The 12827-nt window shown below is 51.0% G+C and overlaps 1 protein-coding gene across 6 annotated transcripts in view; it reads right to left on the minus strand.

Annotated features, from left to right (window-relative positions):
- Positions 1 to 7551, minus strand: part of XPO6 (exportin 6) — a 56372-nt gene extending 48821 nt beyond the window's left edge. For 3 of the 6 annotated variants that reach the window (XM_074840274.1, XM_074840273.1, XM_074840272.1), the window contains exon 1: positions 7135 to 7551. In XM_074840274.1, the coding sequence (XP_074696375.1) occupies positions 7135 to 7137 (3 nt within the window). In that variant the 5' untranslated portion in view covers positions 7138 to 7551. The remainder of the gene's footprint in view (positions 1 to 7134) is intronic. The other 3 variants (XM_074840277.1, XM_074840276.1, XM_074840275.1) reach the window with 1 other exon arrangement.
- Positions 7552 to 12827: the final 5276 nt, after the last annotated feature.

The raw sequence follows: 12827 nt of genomic DNA on the forward strand, positions 1-12827 counted from the left end.
TGCAAGTTTAATTCCTGGCAAGAGTATTAAAACTTGTGTTGGACATTTAAGAGTGTATAATGAAACTATCATGCATAACACCATGGGAATAACTCTGCAACACTTTTTTTTTTAAATTTTAAATGTTTCCAAAGGAAACGTGCACATGGAGGAAGAATATCTAGTCCACTTAAAGAAAAACAAGATGTTGGTATCTGCAATGCTTCTACACTTGGGGTATTTCACAACAGCACTCTGCTTCTCACCCTTGCATCTCCTACAGCTCTGGAGCAACCATCGAGTACAGCCTCCATGGAAGGTCACAGGGCTATCAGCCTCCCTGGGACCGATGGGCTGACGCAGGGCTATCATCCTCCCCAGGACCAGGGAAGGGGGCTTCAACAGGCTGACGTGGGGCTATCATCCTCCTTGGGACCAGGGGGGGTTTGACAGGCCAACGTGGGGCTATCATCCTCCCTGGGACCAGGGAGGGGGGCTTCAATGGGCTGACGTGGGGCTATCATCCTCCCTGGGACCAGGCAGGGGCTTCAATGGGCCAACGTGGGGCTATCATCCTCCCTGGGACCAGGGAGGGGGGCTTCAATGGGCCAACGTGGGGCTATCATCCGCCCCGGGACCGGGGGGGGCTCCAATAGGCTGACACACAACTAGACTTTGGTCAACACGACCCAGCCCACTTCAAGCCCCAGCAGGAAACAAGAAAAAGCAGCTGAAAGTTTGCTGCAAGCCGCTGCAAAGCAGCCTTTTTCCTCCTTCACCTTTGCCCCATCACAAGCTATTTCTCCCAGCCTCCTGGGTTGCTGGCGGGAGCAGAGGAGCAGCTGGCGCAGCCCTTGGACATGGATGGGAGCAGGAATAGCCTTGCTACTGAGCACCTACCTCACACTTGCACAACAGAGATTATAGGCCATAGATCACATCATCCTGCTCTTTCTTTTTTTTCCTCTATGTTTACAAAAAGGCGGCCAAGGAATTGTAGAAAATTCAATCTTCTCTCCATAAGCAAAGGAACTGGGCAATGGTACGGGGGGAAAAGACACAAATCTAACCACTACAGAGTAGCTCTCTCTACTGTATCCCTTCCAGACCTTGATTTTAAACACACTGTTCTCCAATGATTGTAAACACACTGTTCTTTGACACCAGCTACTACTCCAGGAAAACAACCACAGAGACAAACTTCAGTGGAAGAAACCTCCCTCAATCCCAAAGAAAAGGAGTAGTGGTGTTGCAATGCAAAAGAAATCTGTTCTGCTTTTACCCATTGAAACAGGACAGAATCAATCAAGCACAATGCAGATTTTTCAGATAAAATTATCTCTCTTAAGGAAAAAACCCCACTCTTTCCTCTAGAAGGCTGCATCCCCTGCATTCAACGCTGACTTTGGCGTCCTGACAAGCCAGTACACAAAACAGATGAACATGCTCCTTTCTCAAAAGAGGGGACAAAAAGGAATCACGACAATCCCTCTTGGGAAGAAATTCATGCTGCAATTAAAGCTGTAATAAAATATTAAGTCAAACTGCTAAAAATACACACAGACTTGCAGACCCAGGCACAAACTTGGAGATGCTGAAACGAATAAAAGATAATTTGGAGCATGAATGCAAAGTGCTGGGAAATGGTAAAAGAAATGTAATTCTGGGCATGATCCCCATCAGAGAGGGATCAGGGAGGATTAGGGAGAAAAAATTAAGGAATTTGTGATGTTGCTAGAAGAGCCCAAAACATTTCTGGTAGAGTGAAAGCTTCCTATCCTGACTGTAAATAGAAACCAAAAAACTAGATAAAGAAAGCAATAAAAGATGTATGTGTGTGAGTGTAGGGAGTATGGTTGGAAAAAAGTTGCTTCACCGCAGAAACACCTTTCACAAACGTTAAGTGCTCCTGAGCCCAGGCTGAGAAGCTGCACCATTCCCGACCTTCCACAGAACCCACTCCGCTTCTGAGCACAGAAAGAAACCCCCAGGGCTGCCTGGATGAGTAAGCAACTTCATCATCATCATCAGTAGGAGAAAAAGCCAATTGCTACACACTTTGCCTCTATAAATATTCTAAGCATTTTATTGTGACAAAACAAAGCTGGCAAACACATTTTTTCTCCCAAAGTAGAAGACTGCCATGTTAACACCTGGAATGCAGCAGTGACCCAGGAAATATCTGCTGACTGATAAAGGATAATGATTTGGAAGGATTTTAGGACACATTCTAGCAGCCGCCACCTATCAGTCTATACATGTAAAAGCTACATTTTTTTAAAAAAACTTTGCATATATCAACATCCATTAAGAAATAATAATAATAATAGTAATAATAATAATAATAATAATAATAATAATAGCAGCTCCCTGATCAGTTTCCCCTGATCTAAATGGCAACACCTAATAACATGCATTAAAATAGCCAAACACCACAAATTCCCCGGAGCTTTTAGGTATCCGCACACTGAGTGATCCCTTTGCAGCGCCAAACCCCACTGCATGAGCTTAGTAGTACATGCCAGGTTTTAATGCTTTTCTACTAAAATAACCTCAACAACCAACATTCATCTCTCAGCAGATTGCCATGATCATCATCTAACAGAAAGAGGCTTTGCGAGTTAGTTTAGTAGATCTTAAGGCTCAATAATTTTGCCTTAATACCTTTCAGTCCATCTGGAGACAGTGCAGCCAACATTTAGCTACCCGGGTCTTTGAAATATGGCATATGTACTGTAGTTATAGATCCTGAAAGGTATTGTGCATAACCATTCCACTAAATTCGCTGTTTTCTTCAGAGAAAAAGCTTTCCTTCTGGAGGAAACATCCTTAACAGCCACCCTTGAGACCAGCTTTCTTGCTACACACTCGGTTCTGATTCCCCTTTCTTCTAACTCTGTCAAAAGGGACACACGGGTTCAGGTTTCACCCAGGGCCACCGCAGGCAGAGCTGCCCACCTGGCCATGCACCTCATCATGCTGTGCTCCACAGCTACACAGGCTTTGCTGAGGAAATAATAAACACGTGAAACAGTTCACCAGCATTTAGTCTCAGCTCCCATTTAATGATTTAATAATAATAAAGGATAATAAAGGGGCATAGAAAATCATGACGTAACTCAAAAGCCAAAAAGGGAAGCCAGATGTTGGAGCTGAGGCTAGAACCTCGAAGTTCCTATTCTCTTGTTTCTCTACCCCGTAGAGCGCGACAGAGCGGTTTTAAAAAGGGTTTACTTTTCTTTCTAAACTATGTGCTTTAAGGGGATATACAGAAAGCTGACAGAACTTCACACTACTACACCACAGCAGTCTAGTTTTGATGCTGCACATCAGACAGCAATGGAACAGGCGCTGTCTGGGGGAGGGGATGACACACTCCAGCTCCCTCTTGGTCTCAAAAATCTCCCTGTCAAGCAGAGGCCACCTCGCCATGCGCAAGCGCTTCCTGCCTGCCCTAGCGCAGGCAGCGTGCTCGGCTTCACCATCTTCTTCTCCATCTCTTGTTATGGGAAGACAGCCCCATAGGTCACCTGCTTCAGGACCAGGCGGCAGCAGCCCAAACATGATTTAAGCGTCCCTAGCGCGACGGGACAGCCAGGCAGAGGGCTTTCTGCAAAAGCAAGAAGCTGCTGCTGCCTCCTGCCACAGCGTCCTCAGCCACCTGCACAACAGACATAAGGAGTGGTCCCAAAAACACAAGACTGGTTCACAGCCCACAGACCTGATCCAGCCTTAGGGCCACCAGCTCAGCCACGCTGACATACATAATAAATGTGAGCCATTTTGGTAATTCGGCAGCAAGGTCCTTGGCAACCAAGAGTGCCAGAATAACCTATGGCTCACCAGAATTACCTGGCTAGGTATGCTGCAATCCAGACATGCTTTATTCCTTGGCAAATGGAAGGCTTTAAACTATCATCAGGTCTCCAAAGGAAGCTTTAAGCATAAGAAAATGACAGCACTTACTGCTAGAAAAAAAAACCTGGAAGGTGATAAGAGGGCCTATAAAATAAAAGCTAGGATGCTGCTGTGGAAAATTTAGAAAGATTCAAGCTCCACACGCCCACTGCCTACTTCCATTTTTGCAAGCTATATTTGCTTCACACAGAACAGGGACACAAGCTTCTTCGGATCTGCTGCTGCTATTGTCTGCTTCCCACTTTGCTACACATTTATGAGATCTAGTGATACCTGAAAGAAGCGTGACTTGTTTTGTAACTAAAGCCAACATGTTTGAGAAGCCTGTTTGCAGTTCTCTGACTGAAGGGTTGATGTCATATGACATCTTTAAATCTGATACCTAACAAACAGCATTTCCTGGAAGAAGTCCCTTTTCCTAAGCTGTTCTTCTACTTGCTGGCAGGATACAAATCCCACATAATTGAAGAATACATTCACTATTAGGTAATCACCTGACTGCCAGCCTCACAGGGGAGTTACGAATGCACTTGCCAGGTGAGTGGTACGCTCAGGAGACCATAACTGAGCTCTGACAGTTTCAGAGATAGTTAATCTTTGCTAGTGGAAGCAGAAAAAAGGTGAAAGAATGAGCGATGAGACAAATGCATAGCTTATTTGGATGCAAAACACAAATGCATTCAAGCACTAGTTCCACGAACAACATTTGTTTTGAAGCTGTTTGCTACAATAATCTAGAAGGATTCTAGAAGTTGACTAGGAAACCATATTAACACTTTGTGGTCTATTAGAGAAAAGCTTGAAGAGTCCCACCTGAGTGCCCAAGTTGGAGCTAGTTACTCTGTGTTTAGAGAATAACTTGACTTCACAGAAATCCACTCGAGAAACCTGTATTTTACAATACTCTATTTTCTCTACAAAAGACACCACATCATCAACATTGACGCACCTTTTCCACAGAAAGCCACAAACTGGATGCTGTACAAGAACTATTTAGCAGACACGCAATGTGCATTAGTAGTCCAACGTGCCACAGACATGTAATAACCACCACACACGGCACAACAACGAGAAAGCTTTACACAGCAGGGCTGCTCTTTATGAATACCTCAGAAAGCAGAGGAATGATTCAAGCTTCCTGTGAAGCTATATAGATTTTTAATGGTGGAGCCATTAGTGGCATCTAAGCACACTGGACTGGCACCTGTTATACAACATGTGTACAGTTTCTGAGCACACTGCACATCACTGGTTTCCCCTCCTGCCTTTGCTGGGTGCTCTGACTTTACAATTTGTTCTCAACATTCCTCCCCAGCTAATCAAGCCCTAACTCATTACTGCTCCCATTGCTTATTCCCTTCCAAACAGACCCAATTCAACTTAAACTAATAAAATCTGCTTCCCCAAGTCTGTATTTTTGACAACAGAGTTTAATTATGTTTTATTTTTTCCCAGTATGCCTTACAGCATCTCATCTTCACACTTTTCCAACTGTTTCCAGGAAGGAGGGTACACTAGTAACAGAACATGCCCATCTGTAAGCTCCAAGGAAATGGGAACATAAGGAAAATCTTGCACAGTAATCACATGAAGAGTTACAACAGTAAATTCTGCAGTATAGCCCAATGACTGCTTCTCAACTTCCAAAGCCAGTACTCAGCTTTTAGCTGAACCAAATATTGGATGTTCAAGGAAAAAAAGAAAACAAGGTGTAATTCAGCAGGCTAAATGTGCATCTGTATGAAGGTAAGGGAAGAACTAAGTCCTTTTGCCACCTGCAATTATTAGCGTACACGCTGAAGCACAAAACTCTAACCTTTTTCCACACGCGGAGCTACAGTTTGTTACATATGACTGGTCTACAAAATTCTCTGAACTCAACCACAGTATTTATGTAACTTCTTGAACTTGGAGTATCCACCTCAAGAATATCATGCTTTGTTCTAGCTTTGACCAAAGATAAATTCAGAAAGACATGTGGCAGAGAGTCAGGACTCCATCCTGAGCAGGCAGGTCCATCCCTCATGCACATTGACCCCGTAGTAGCAGGCTGCTACTTGTATTTATTGAGGAGACCACATCCCACCCCAACAGACACCGTATGGAGTAGCAAAGCCTCTCAAAGGGACCAATGAAATTCAACTTAAATGGGTTACAGAGCACAAGGTTTCAATAAACTACCAATGGCATATTAAGAGCACATCAAACAATGTGCAGATGTGATTATTTTGGCTCTTGGGTGAAGAAATTCCCAACTGCAAACCAAGATCCCAACTTTCTGAAGAAAAGGGGTCCAAGGCCTAAGCCTACGTTATCTAAGATTGCTTAAGCTGGAAAGTGTTTGAAAACTAGATCACTAACTACTGCCTTTGCCCAGTGGGACTCTGGGTGAGACAGGACAGGAGGCAGATTTCCATGAGCAGATCCAGGGCTGCCGAACACATCTCGCTACTTACTGATCACGTTTGTGGCTTGCCTTTATCAACCCCATAAGTTTTGGGATATAAGGTTTCCCTGCAGGTAGGACAAGGGAAAAAATAAGAACAGCAGTTGTTATTTACCATATCACTGCCAGCGCTTGGTATGGCGATAGTGAGCAACATCATGATGCCCTGAATACAGATTTCCACCTACCAGCCCTGCAAGCCTGACTGTGTGGCACCCACTGGATTAAAGATGTCTTCTCTTCCTTCTTATCAAAAGAAAAAAGGATTGTGCAAATCAAAGCATGCTGTATCTCAGCTCCGTATCTCTCAGTAGGATTGCACTCAGCTATGCTGCTGCTGCAACGCAGCTGAAGACCAGTATCTACAGCAGAATTAAATAACACTCTACACAGTAAAAAAATCCAGGTCATTTCTGCAGTTTATCCAAGGCTAAATTGGAGAGGAGCAGGGCACGTCCACGGCTGGCACTGGAGAAAACCTGTGATTCTCAGCACCCTCAGGAAGAATTTCTGCCTTCACGACTTTCTAAAATTTGTCCCCATGGCGGCTCTGAGGGCGAAGGCCTCCCTTAACACCCGCAGGCCCCTCAGCCCCCAGCCGGGACGCTGCCCAGGCGGCTCCCCGCAGCAGGCCCCGGGCCGCCCGGTCCCCATACCGGAGACAGGCCCTGAGGGCTGGCGGGCCCGGGACAGGCCGCAGGCCCCGCCGGGGCGCAGCAGAACCCCCCTCACCTCCCCGCCCCGGGGGGTTCCGCGGCGGCGGGGCTGCCCCGCTCCCCGCCCGCACTCACCATGGCTGCCGGCGGCTCCCGCGGGGCGGCTCTAGGCAGGACACCGCGCTCCGCTCATGTCATGGCCGGCGGCGGCCGGCGGCCGGGCCTCCCCGCCCATGCACCGGCGAGCCCCCGCCGGCCGCAGAGCTCCAGGCACCGCAGGCGGCCCCCCTCCCGGAAAGCCGCCGCCGCCGCTGCTGCCGCCTCCCAGCCCCCGGGCCTCCCCCGGCCGGCGGGGACGGGGAGCCCCGGGGCGCTGGGGAAGGGCCGGCGGAGGGCAGGCCCGCGCGGGTCGGGAGGGCGCGGCGCTCGCCGGCGGAAGGGAAGAGACAGGACGGGACAGGAAGAGAGGTCGGGGAAGCCCGGCGCAGCGATTGTCGGTGCGGCCGGTGGCTACGCCAGGCGCATCCTGCCGCGCACCGGGGAGGCGGCTCTGCCGGCCCCGCCCCGCCCTCCCGCCGGAAACGGCCGCCCGGCCCCCGCGGCCAATCTCGGCCGAGGCGGTGGTGCCGGCGCATGCGCAGACCGCCGCTGCAGGCCGCCGCCGCCATCTTGGAGACGGGCGGGGTGCCTGGCGGTGCGGGGGGAGGGCAGGGAGGGAAGGTGCACGCCCGGCGGAGCGCCAAGCCCCGCCCCCCGCGCAGCTGCGCATGCGCGAGAGGCGCTTCCCGCCCGGCAGGAAGCGGCGGTGGGGGTGGTGCGTGTGCCCGCCCCTTGCCCGCGCATGGGGGCGGGGCTACGCTTGGCCACGCCTCTTGGGGCGGGGCTTCAGCCGCCGGCCACGGGAGAAGGGCCACGCGTCGCCTGGCAACGCCATGGGGCAGCTGCGGGCCTGGGCCCGGGCCTGGGCCTGGGCCTGGGCCCGGGCCCGGGCCCCCACCCCGGCCTGCGCTGCCTCCCGGCTCCTCCCTACCTCTTCAGAGAGTTACACAGGTACAAGGACGCTATCTGCATTTACTGGCTTCGTGTCCATGTAACGAATTAAATAATTCAAATGAACAGGGGGGGACACCCCCAACCTTGCAAGTCTTTGTCAGCAACGATAACAAAGCTGCATGGCGTAGAACCCTGCCCCTAAACACCTATTCCCACCTCCCAGTTTTAACTCAAACTGGGGCTCTTTGTGGCCCTTGGTCTTCCAAAGCCTGACGTGGCCGGGAGCGAAGACAGTAACAGAGAGCCAGAACAGCGAGCGAATTTAAAAAAAGGAAATCCAGCCCCTAGCTGCTGCCTGACAAAACCAAGGAGCTGGGACCAATCAGAGCCCCAAACCAGCAAAGTTAATACAGATCAACATACTTCTTACAGTTCCCAAACTCTCCTGTGGCATTCGCAGTTACAAGAGATTGCTGAAATTGGTGGCTTTAGAGGGGACAATAGACATATGGGAATATTGCAGATGCTTGCAGTTACATTAGACGATTAAACAAAACAAGAGAGAGAGGAAAATAAACCCTCCATGGGGGTGTAACTAACCATGAGGCTCAACAAGATTATGGTCAAGCAGTCCTGTGACTTCTCCATGGCAGATTTTCTTCCACGCTTTCAGCAGAGCTCTAACCCCACGGATCTCCATCCTGCTCACCCCGATCAGCCTTTCCCCCTGGGTGAAGATGCTGTTCCTGGGCCACGCAGGCTGACAAAAGTGAAGAAGGAGACGTGCAGCTCGTAGCTGAGCAGGTATTGCCTGGCGCACAGGAGATAATGTCTGTTTGCTGCCACGTGCTGATGAATTACCATATGCACCCCCAGGCAGAGCACCGTCTCCAAAACCTACCTCTCCAACCCCTCCAAACCCCCTCCAACATCTCCAGAACCTCTTCAATGCCTTCAAAACCCCTCCAAAACCCATCCAAGACCTCCAAAATCTCCCCAACATCTCCAAAACCCGTCTGACACCTCCAAAACCCTTCAACACCTTCAAAATGCCAGGCCAAGCTGAGCTACATGCCCGCCAGCGTGTTTAACAGAGAGAGGCTGGAGCTGCCTTGAGACGCCACCTCAGAGACGGTTACATCAAGATATTGCAGCTGCACTGGCAGAGGGCAGGTTACCATGGTGACCATTAAAAGGATAATCTTATTATCACCGTTGGTTATTCTGACAGGGTTGGTTGCTGACACGTGCTCCGGGGTGCACATTGCCGGCCAGGCAAAACCAGCTGCTGGACACAGATCTGCTGAGCCGTGTCCACCTTGCCTCCGAGGCCATGGAGACCCGCTTCTCCCACTGCTGTGTCTTTTGGGGTAGGTTTTGTTGTTGGCTCTCCAAAATAGAAGCAGCTCCAGCTCCCTGGACTGGGGTGGGAGGGATCTGGTGTGCCGCAGGCACAGGGCAAGCTGATGGGGCCCAAAAGAAACAAGAGAAACCTTCCGCCAAACTGCCAGCTCCTTTCAGGGAGCTTTTCTCCTCTATTCCTACTTTCCTTGCAAAACCCGAGGAGGTGGAACACCTTTTAGGACAGGGTTTGGGGCTGACAGTGAGCTCTGAGCTTCACAAACCTTTGTCCCTGCTTTAGAAACATCTGCCCCAAGGGAAAAGGTGTCCTTGTGCCTCGCACAGGAAGTAACAGGTATCCCATGAGCCCGTCTGGTACCTTTTGGTGGTGTTGATCCAGCTCAAAACCAGGCACGAGGACCACGGCTGCTACCAGCACCGCCTAAGGAGCGTGTCCTGGGAACGCTGCAGTGCCAGGCTCCCGGCCTCCTTTATCCCATTTCTGGGGCTCTGCCTATGGCTGGAAGGGCCATTTCTTAAAGAAAATAAATAGTCACCCTAACCACTGACTGTCTGCAGCCCTTATGTTCTAATTTGGCATTCCTCCATCTGTTTCCTAAAGAGGGAAGCAGCAAGGCTCAGACTATGAGCTAATCAGCCCCAAGATGGGAGAAGCCATCAGCCCTTTTTTTTTTTTTTTGTAAGTTTATGTTTTAAAAAAAACAGGAAGAAGGAAAATACCATGGAGCTGAACGACTGCATCGGGAGACCAAGGGAACAGAATGCGTGAAAATGATTCGTTACTGCATTCCTCAATTTTTATTGTAAACATACACAGAAATGCACTGAAACGTGGTTTGAAGTCCTCTTTTCAAAGCCTCCTGCACAGCTCCAGCCTTGATTCCAGCCCGTTCAATCATGCATTCAAATATTCACCACTTTTAATTGCTTTATTCCAGTTTTGCAGAGTTTGGGTTTTGCCTCCAGGGTTAGTCTGAGCCTAACACTTCACTTTGCATCCAGCCACGTATCTGTTTCCATCTCCTTTGATTGTTCCTACCACAAATTGAGCTGTAACTCATTCCGAATGCGATGAGCATCTTACTGCCCTGCCACCTAACATAAAGTAATTTGATGAAAAGGGTTAAACCATATTTTATAAGTACAATAAAGCAACTTTGAAATGCAAGGGAAAGTTTTGTGCAGCAAACCCCAACCACTCCCCGTGTCTCGCAAGTGGCTTGGCAACAAGTTTGCTTATTTAGCAAGCTATAAAAAATACAGCAGGGAAAGGCCTTGAGTACAAATACCTGCGGAAAGTACAGATGTGCGTGATTAATACAAAAAAACCACCGCAGCCCACTGTTCCAGGGAAGGGGTGCTCCTGAGACGCCTCTTCCCATGATGGGTGTCCTTCCTCCTCTGCCTGCCGTTGCTCGGTGCCAGGTGCGGACACCCACAGCCGGGTGTCCCGGAGGAGGAGGGTGATCAGCCGGGACTGTCAGCGCTCACCGTCCCGCAGCCCGGTTGGGACTGTCTGCCCCAGTCAGGGTGGCTGTGGTGGGCGAGGGTCTTTTGTGGCCACCGTGGCTCCTGGCCAGGTCCTCCTGCCTCCACTCCTGCTCTGCTCTGCACCCTGTTGGGATTCATCTGGGACTATTTGGGTTCTCGGGTGCTGTGTTTTCAGCACACTGATTATATCGCTGGCAATGGCTTCCCAATTCCCATTGAAGGGCAGCTGCTTCGCGGTTGGGACAAAACAAGCCCACAGGGTCAGGGCGCTGAGACACAATGGGAGGTCCCCAAATACGCAGGCACGGGGAAAGCACAGGCAAGACCACGCTTCAGACAGGCCTTGCAGGTCTGGTGTTTCCTGTCTATTTGAAAAGGAGACCTGGAAATTTATCCCAGTGTCCAAATCACCCCTTCAAACAGCCTCAGAACTGGAGGAGCCAGGTGGGAGCAGCAGCAGGCAGCTCTCTCTGATAAGACTCCACTTCTGTTACAGGCAAGGGAGAAAGGACTCATTTTGGGCTGTGGCTTTTTTTAAACCTACACAAAGTTTGGAGTCTGTCCCTACCTTCTTCCTAGACCTCAAAAAACCACCCAAGCAATGCAACAAGACATCCCAACCTGCCCTTTGGCGCATCTCCCTGTTCTCAGCCTCCCACACTTTTGGGAGGGGACCAGCAGAGGTGCAGGTGGCAGTGGAGGAGGATGGTGGAGCTTGGGCTCCCATGGGCAAGGTCCCACCCCGAGGGGTCCATCACCCACCATGAGCTCCTGTGGGGCATCCACCAGGAGCCACATGGATTTGTGAGCGGCCTCTTGGTCCCATGCTTCGGTGGCTGCTGCAAGGCAGCTAATCAGTTTTTGTTGAGCTGGGTACGGTGAGGAGGGAGCAGGGTCCCATCAGCCAGGCACCGCTGCAGACCGGCAAGGTCCCCCCTTCTTCCAGAAAGCGTGGGGTGGAGGAGGCTGCGAAGCCAGAAGCCATTAGGGGCTCCCTGGGGCTAGCCACACTAGCCTCTTCCCTTCCATGGGAGAGCAGCCCTTTTTCTCTGGGTTTCTACTCCTCTCTGCTAGGCCCATTAGCCGAGGCATTAAATTTTAACATTTTTTGTTGCTCCTTGCAGTGTGTTCCTGGTGAGTGGGTGCCTGGGTGGGTGCCAGGGCCCTGGCGCCGTACCTGGGGGGCCTGGGGGACCATGGGGAGTCTGGCTGTGGCAGGGGTACCTTCCTGCATCCTGTGGGCAGGAGAGGGGCTCCCCCGGTGCCGGACGCCTGAGGGATGCTGATGCTTCTCCCAGCTCCCAAGGACCAGCATCGCCGCAAACACACTGCATAGCCCCCTTGTCCTGGACAGATGTCCCTGCCGGCCGCCCACGTTGGTGGGGGGTGACAAGATGACACCAACTCCCGACAGCTAGGCCAGCACCCGCAGCACGGCCAGCCCACAGGCAATGCTGCCTGCAGCCCTGCCTGCTCCCACATCGCCTCTGGGTGATGGGCAACCGTCCTGTTACCCAGCCCTGCAATTCCCCGTCCCTTGCAGGAGCAGCCCCCTACCCTGGCTGCTCACCAGCTTCACCCCATGCCCCTGCCTATGCCCCCAGCCCTCGCAAAATTCCCAGTATGCAGGAAACCAGTAAACAGCAAGCTCTGCTTGCAGGCACAGCCCACAGCTGCTGCTCTCAAGGTTTTTGCTGCCCCACGGCTCCCTTGGTGCAAACCCCCCTGAGGACAGTGCAAAAGGGACCTGCTCCCCCCACCCTGCAGCACAAACCGACCCCCCCCTCTTTGCTGTGGGTCTCCAGCAAGTGCCCTGGGCAGGTCCAAGGACAACACAAGTCCTTGAAGTGCCTTGGGGTAACGGACTCAGCCTAATGCCAGGAGAAATGCTCAGGCTTGAAATAGCTGATGGAAGTGGATGGCTGGAGGACGAGCCCTGCTCTGAATCATGAAGCTCCTGCTGCTCCTGGCCTTGGGCAACA

This window comes from Strix aluco, chromosome 15 (assembly GCF_031877795.1).
Source record: "Strix aluco isolate bStrAlu1 chromosome 15, bStrAlu1.hap1, whole genome shotgun sequence".
In the NCBI taxonomy this organism is placed as follows: domain Eukaryota; kingdom Metazoa; phylum Chordata; class Aves; order Strigiformes; family Strigidae; genus Strix; species Strix aluco.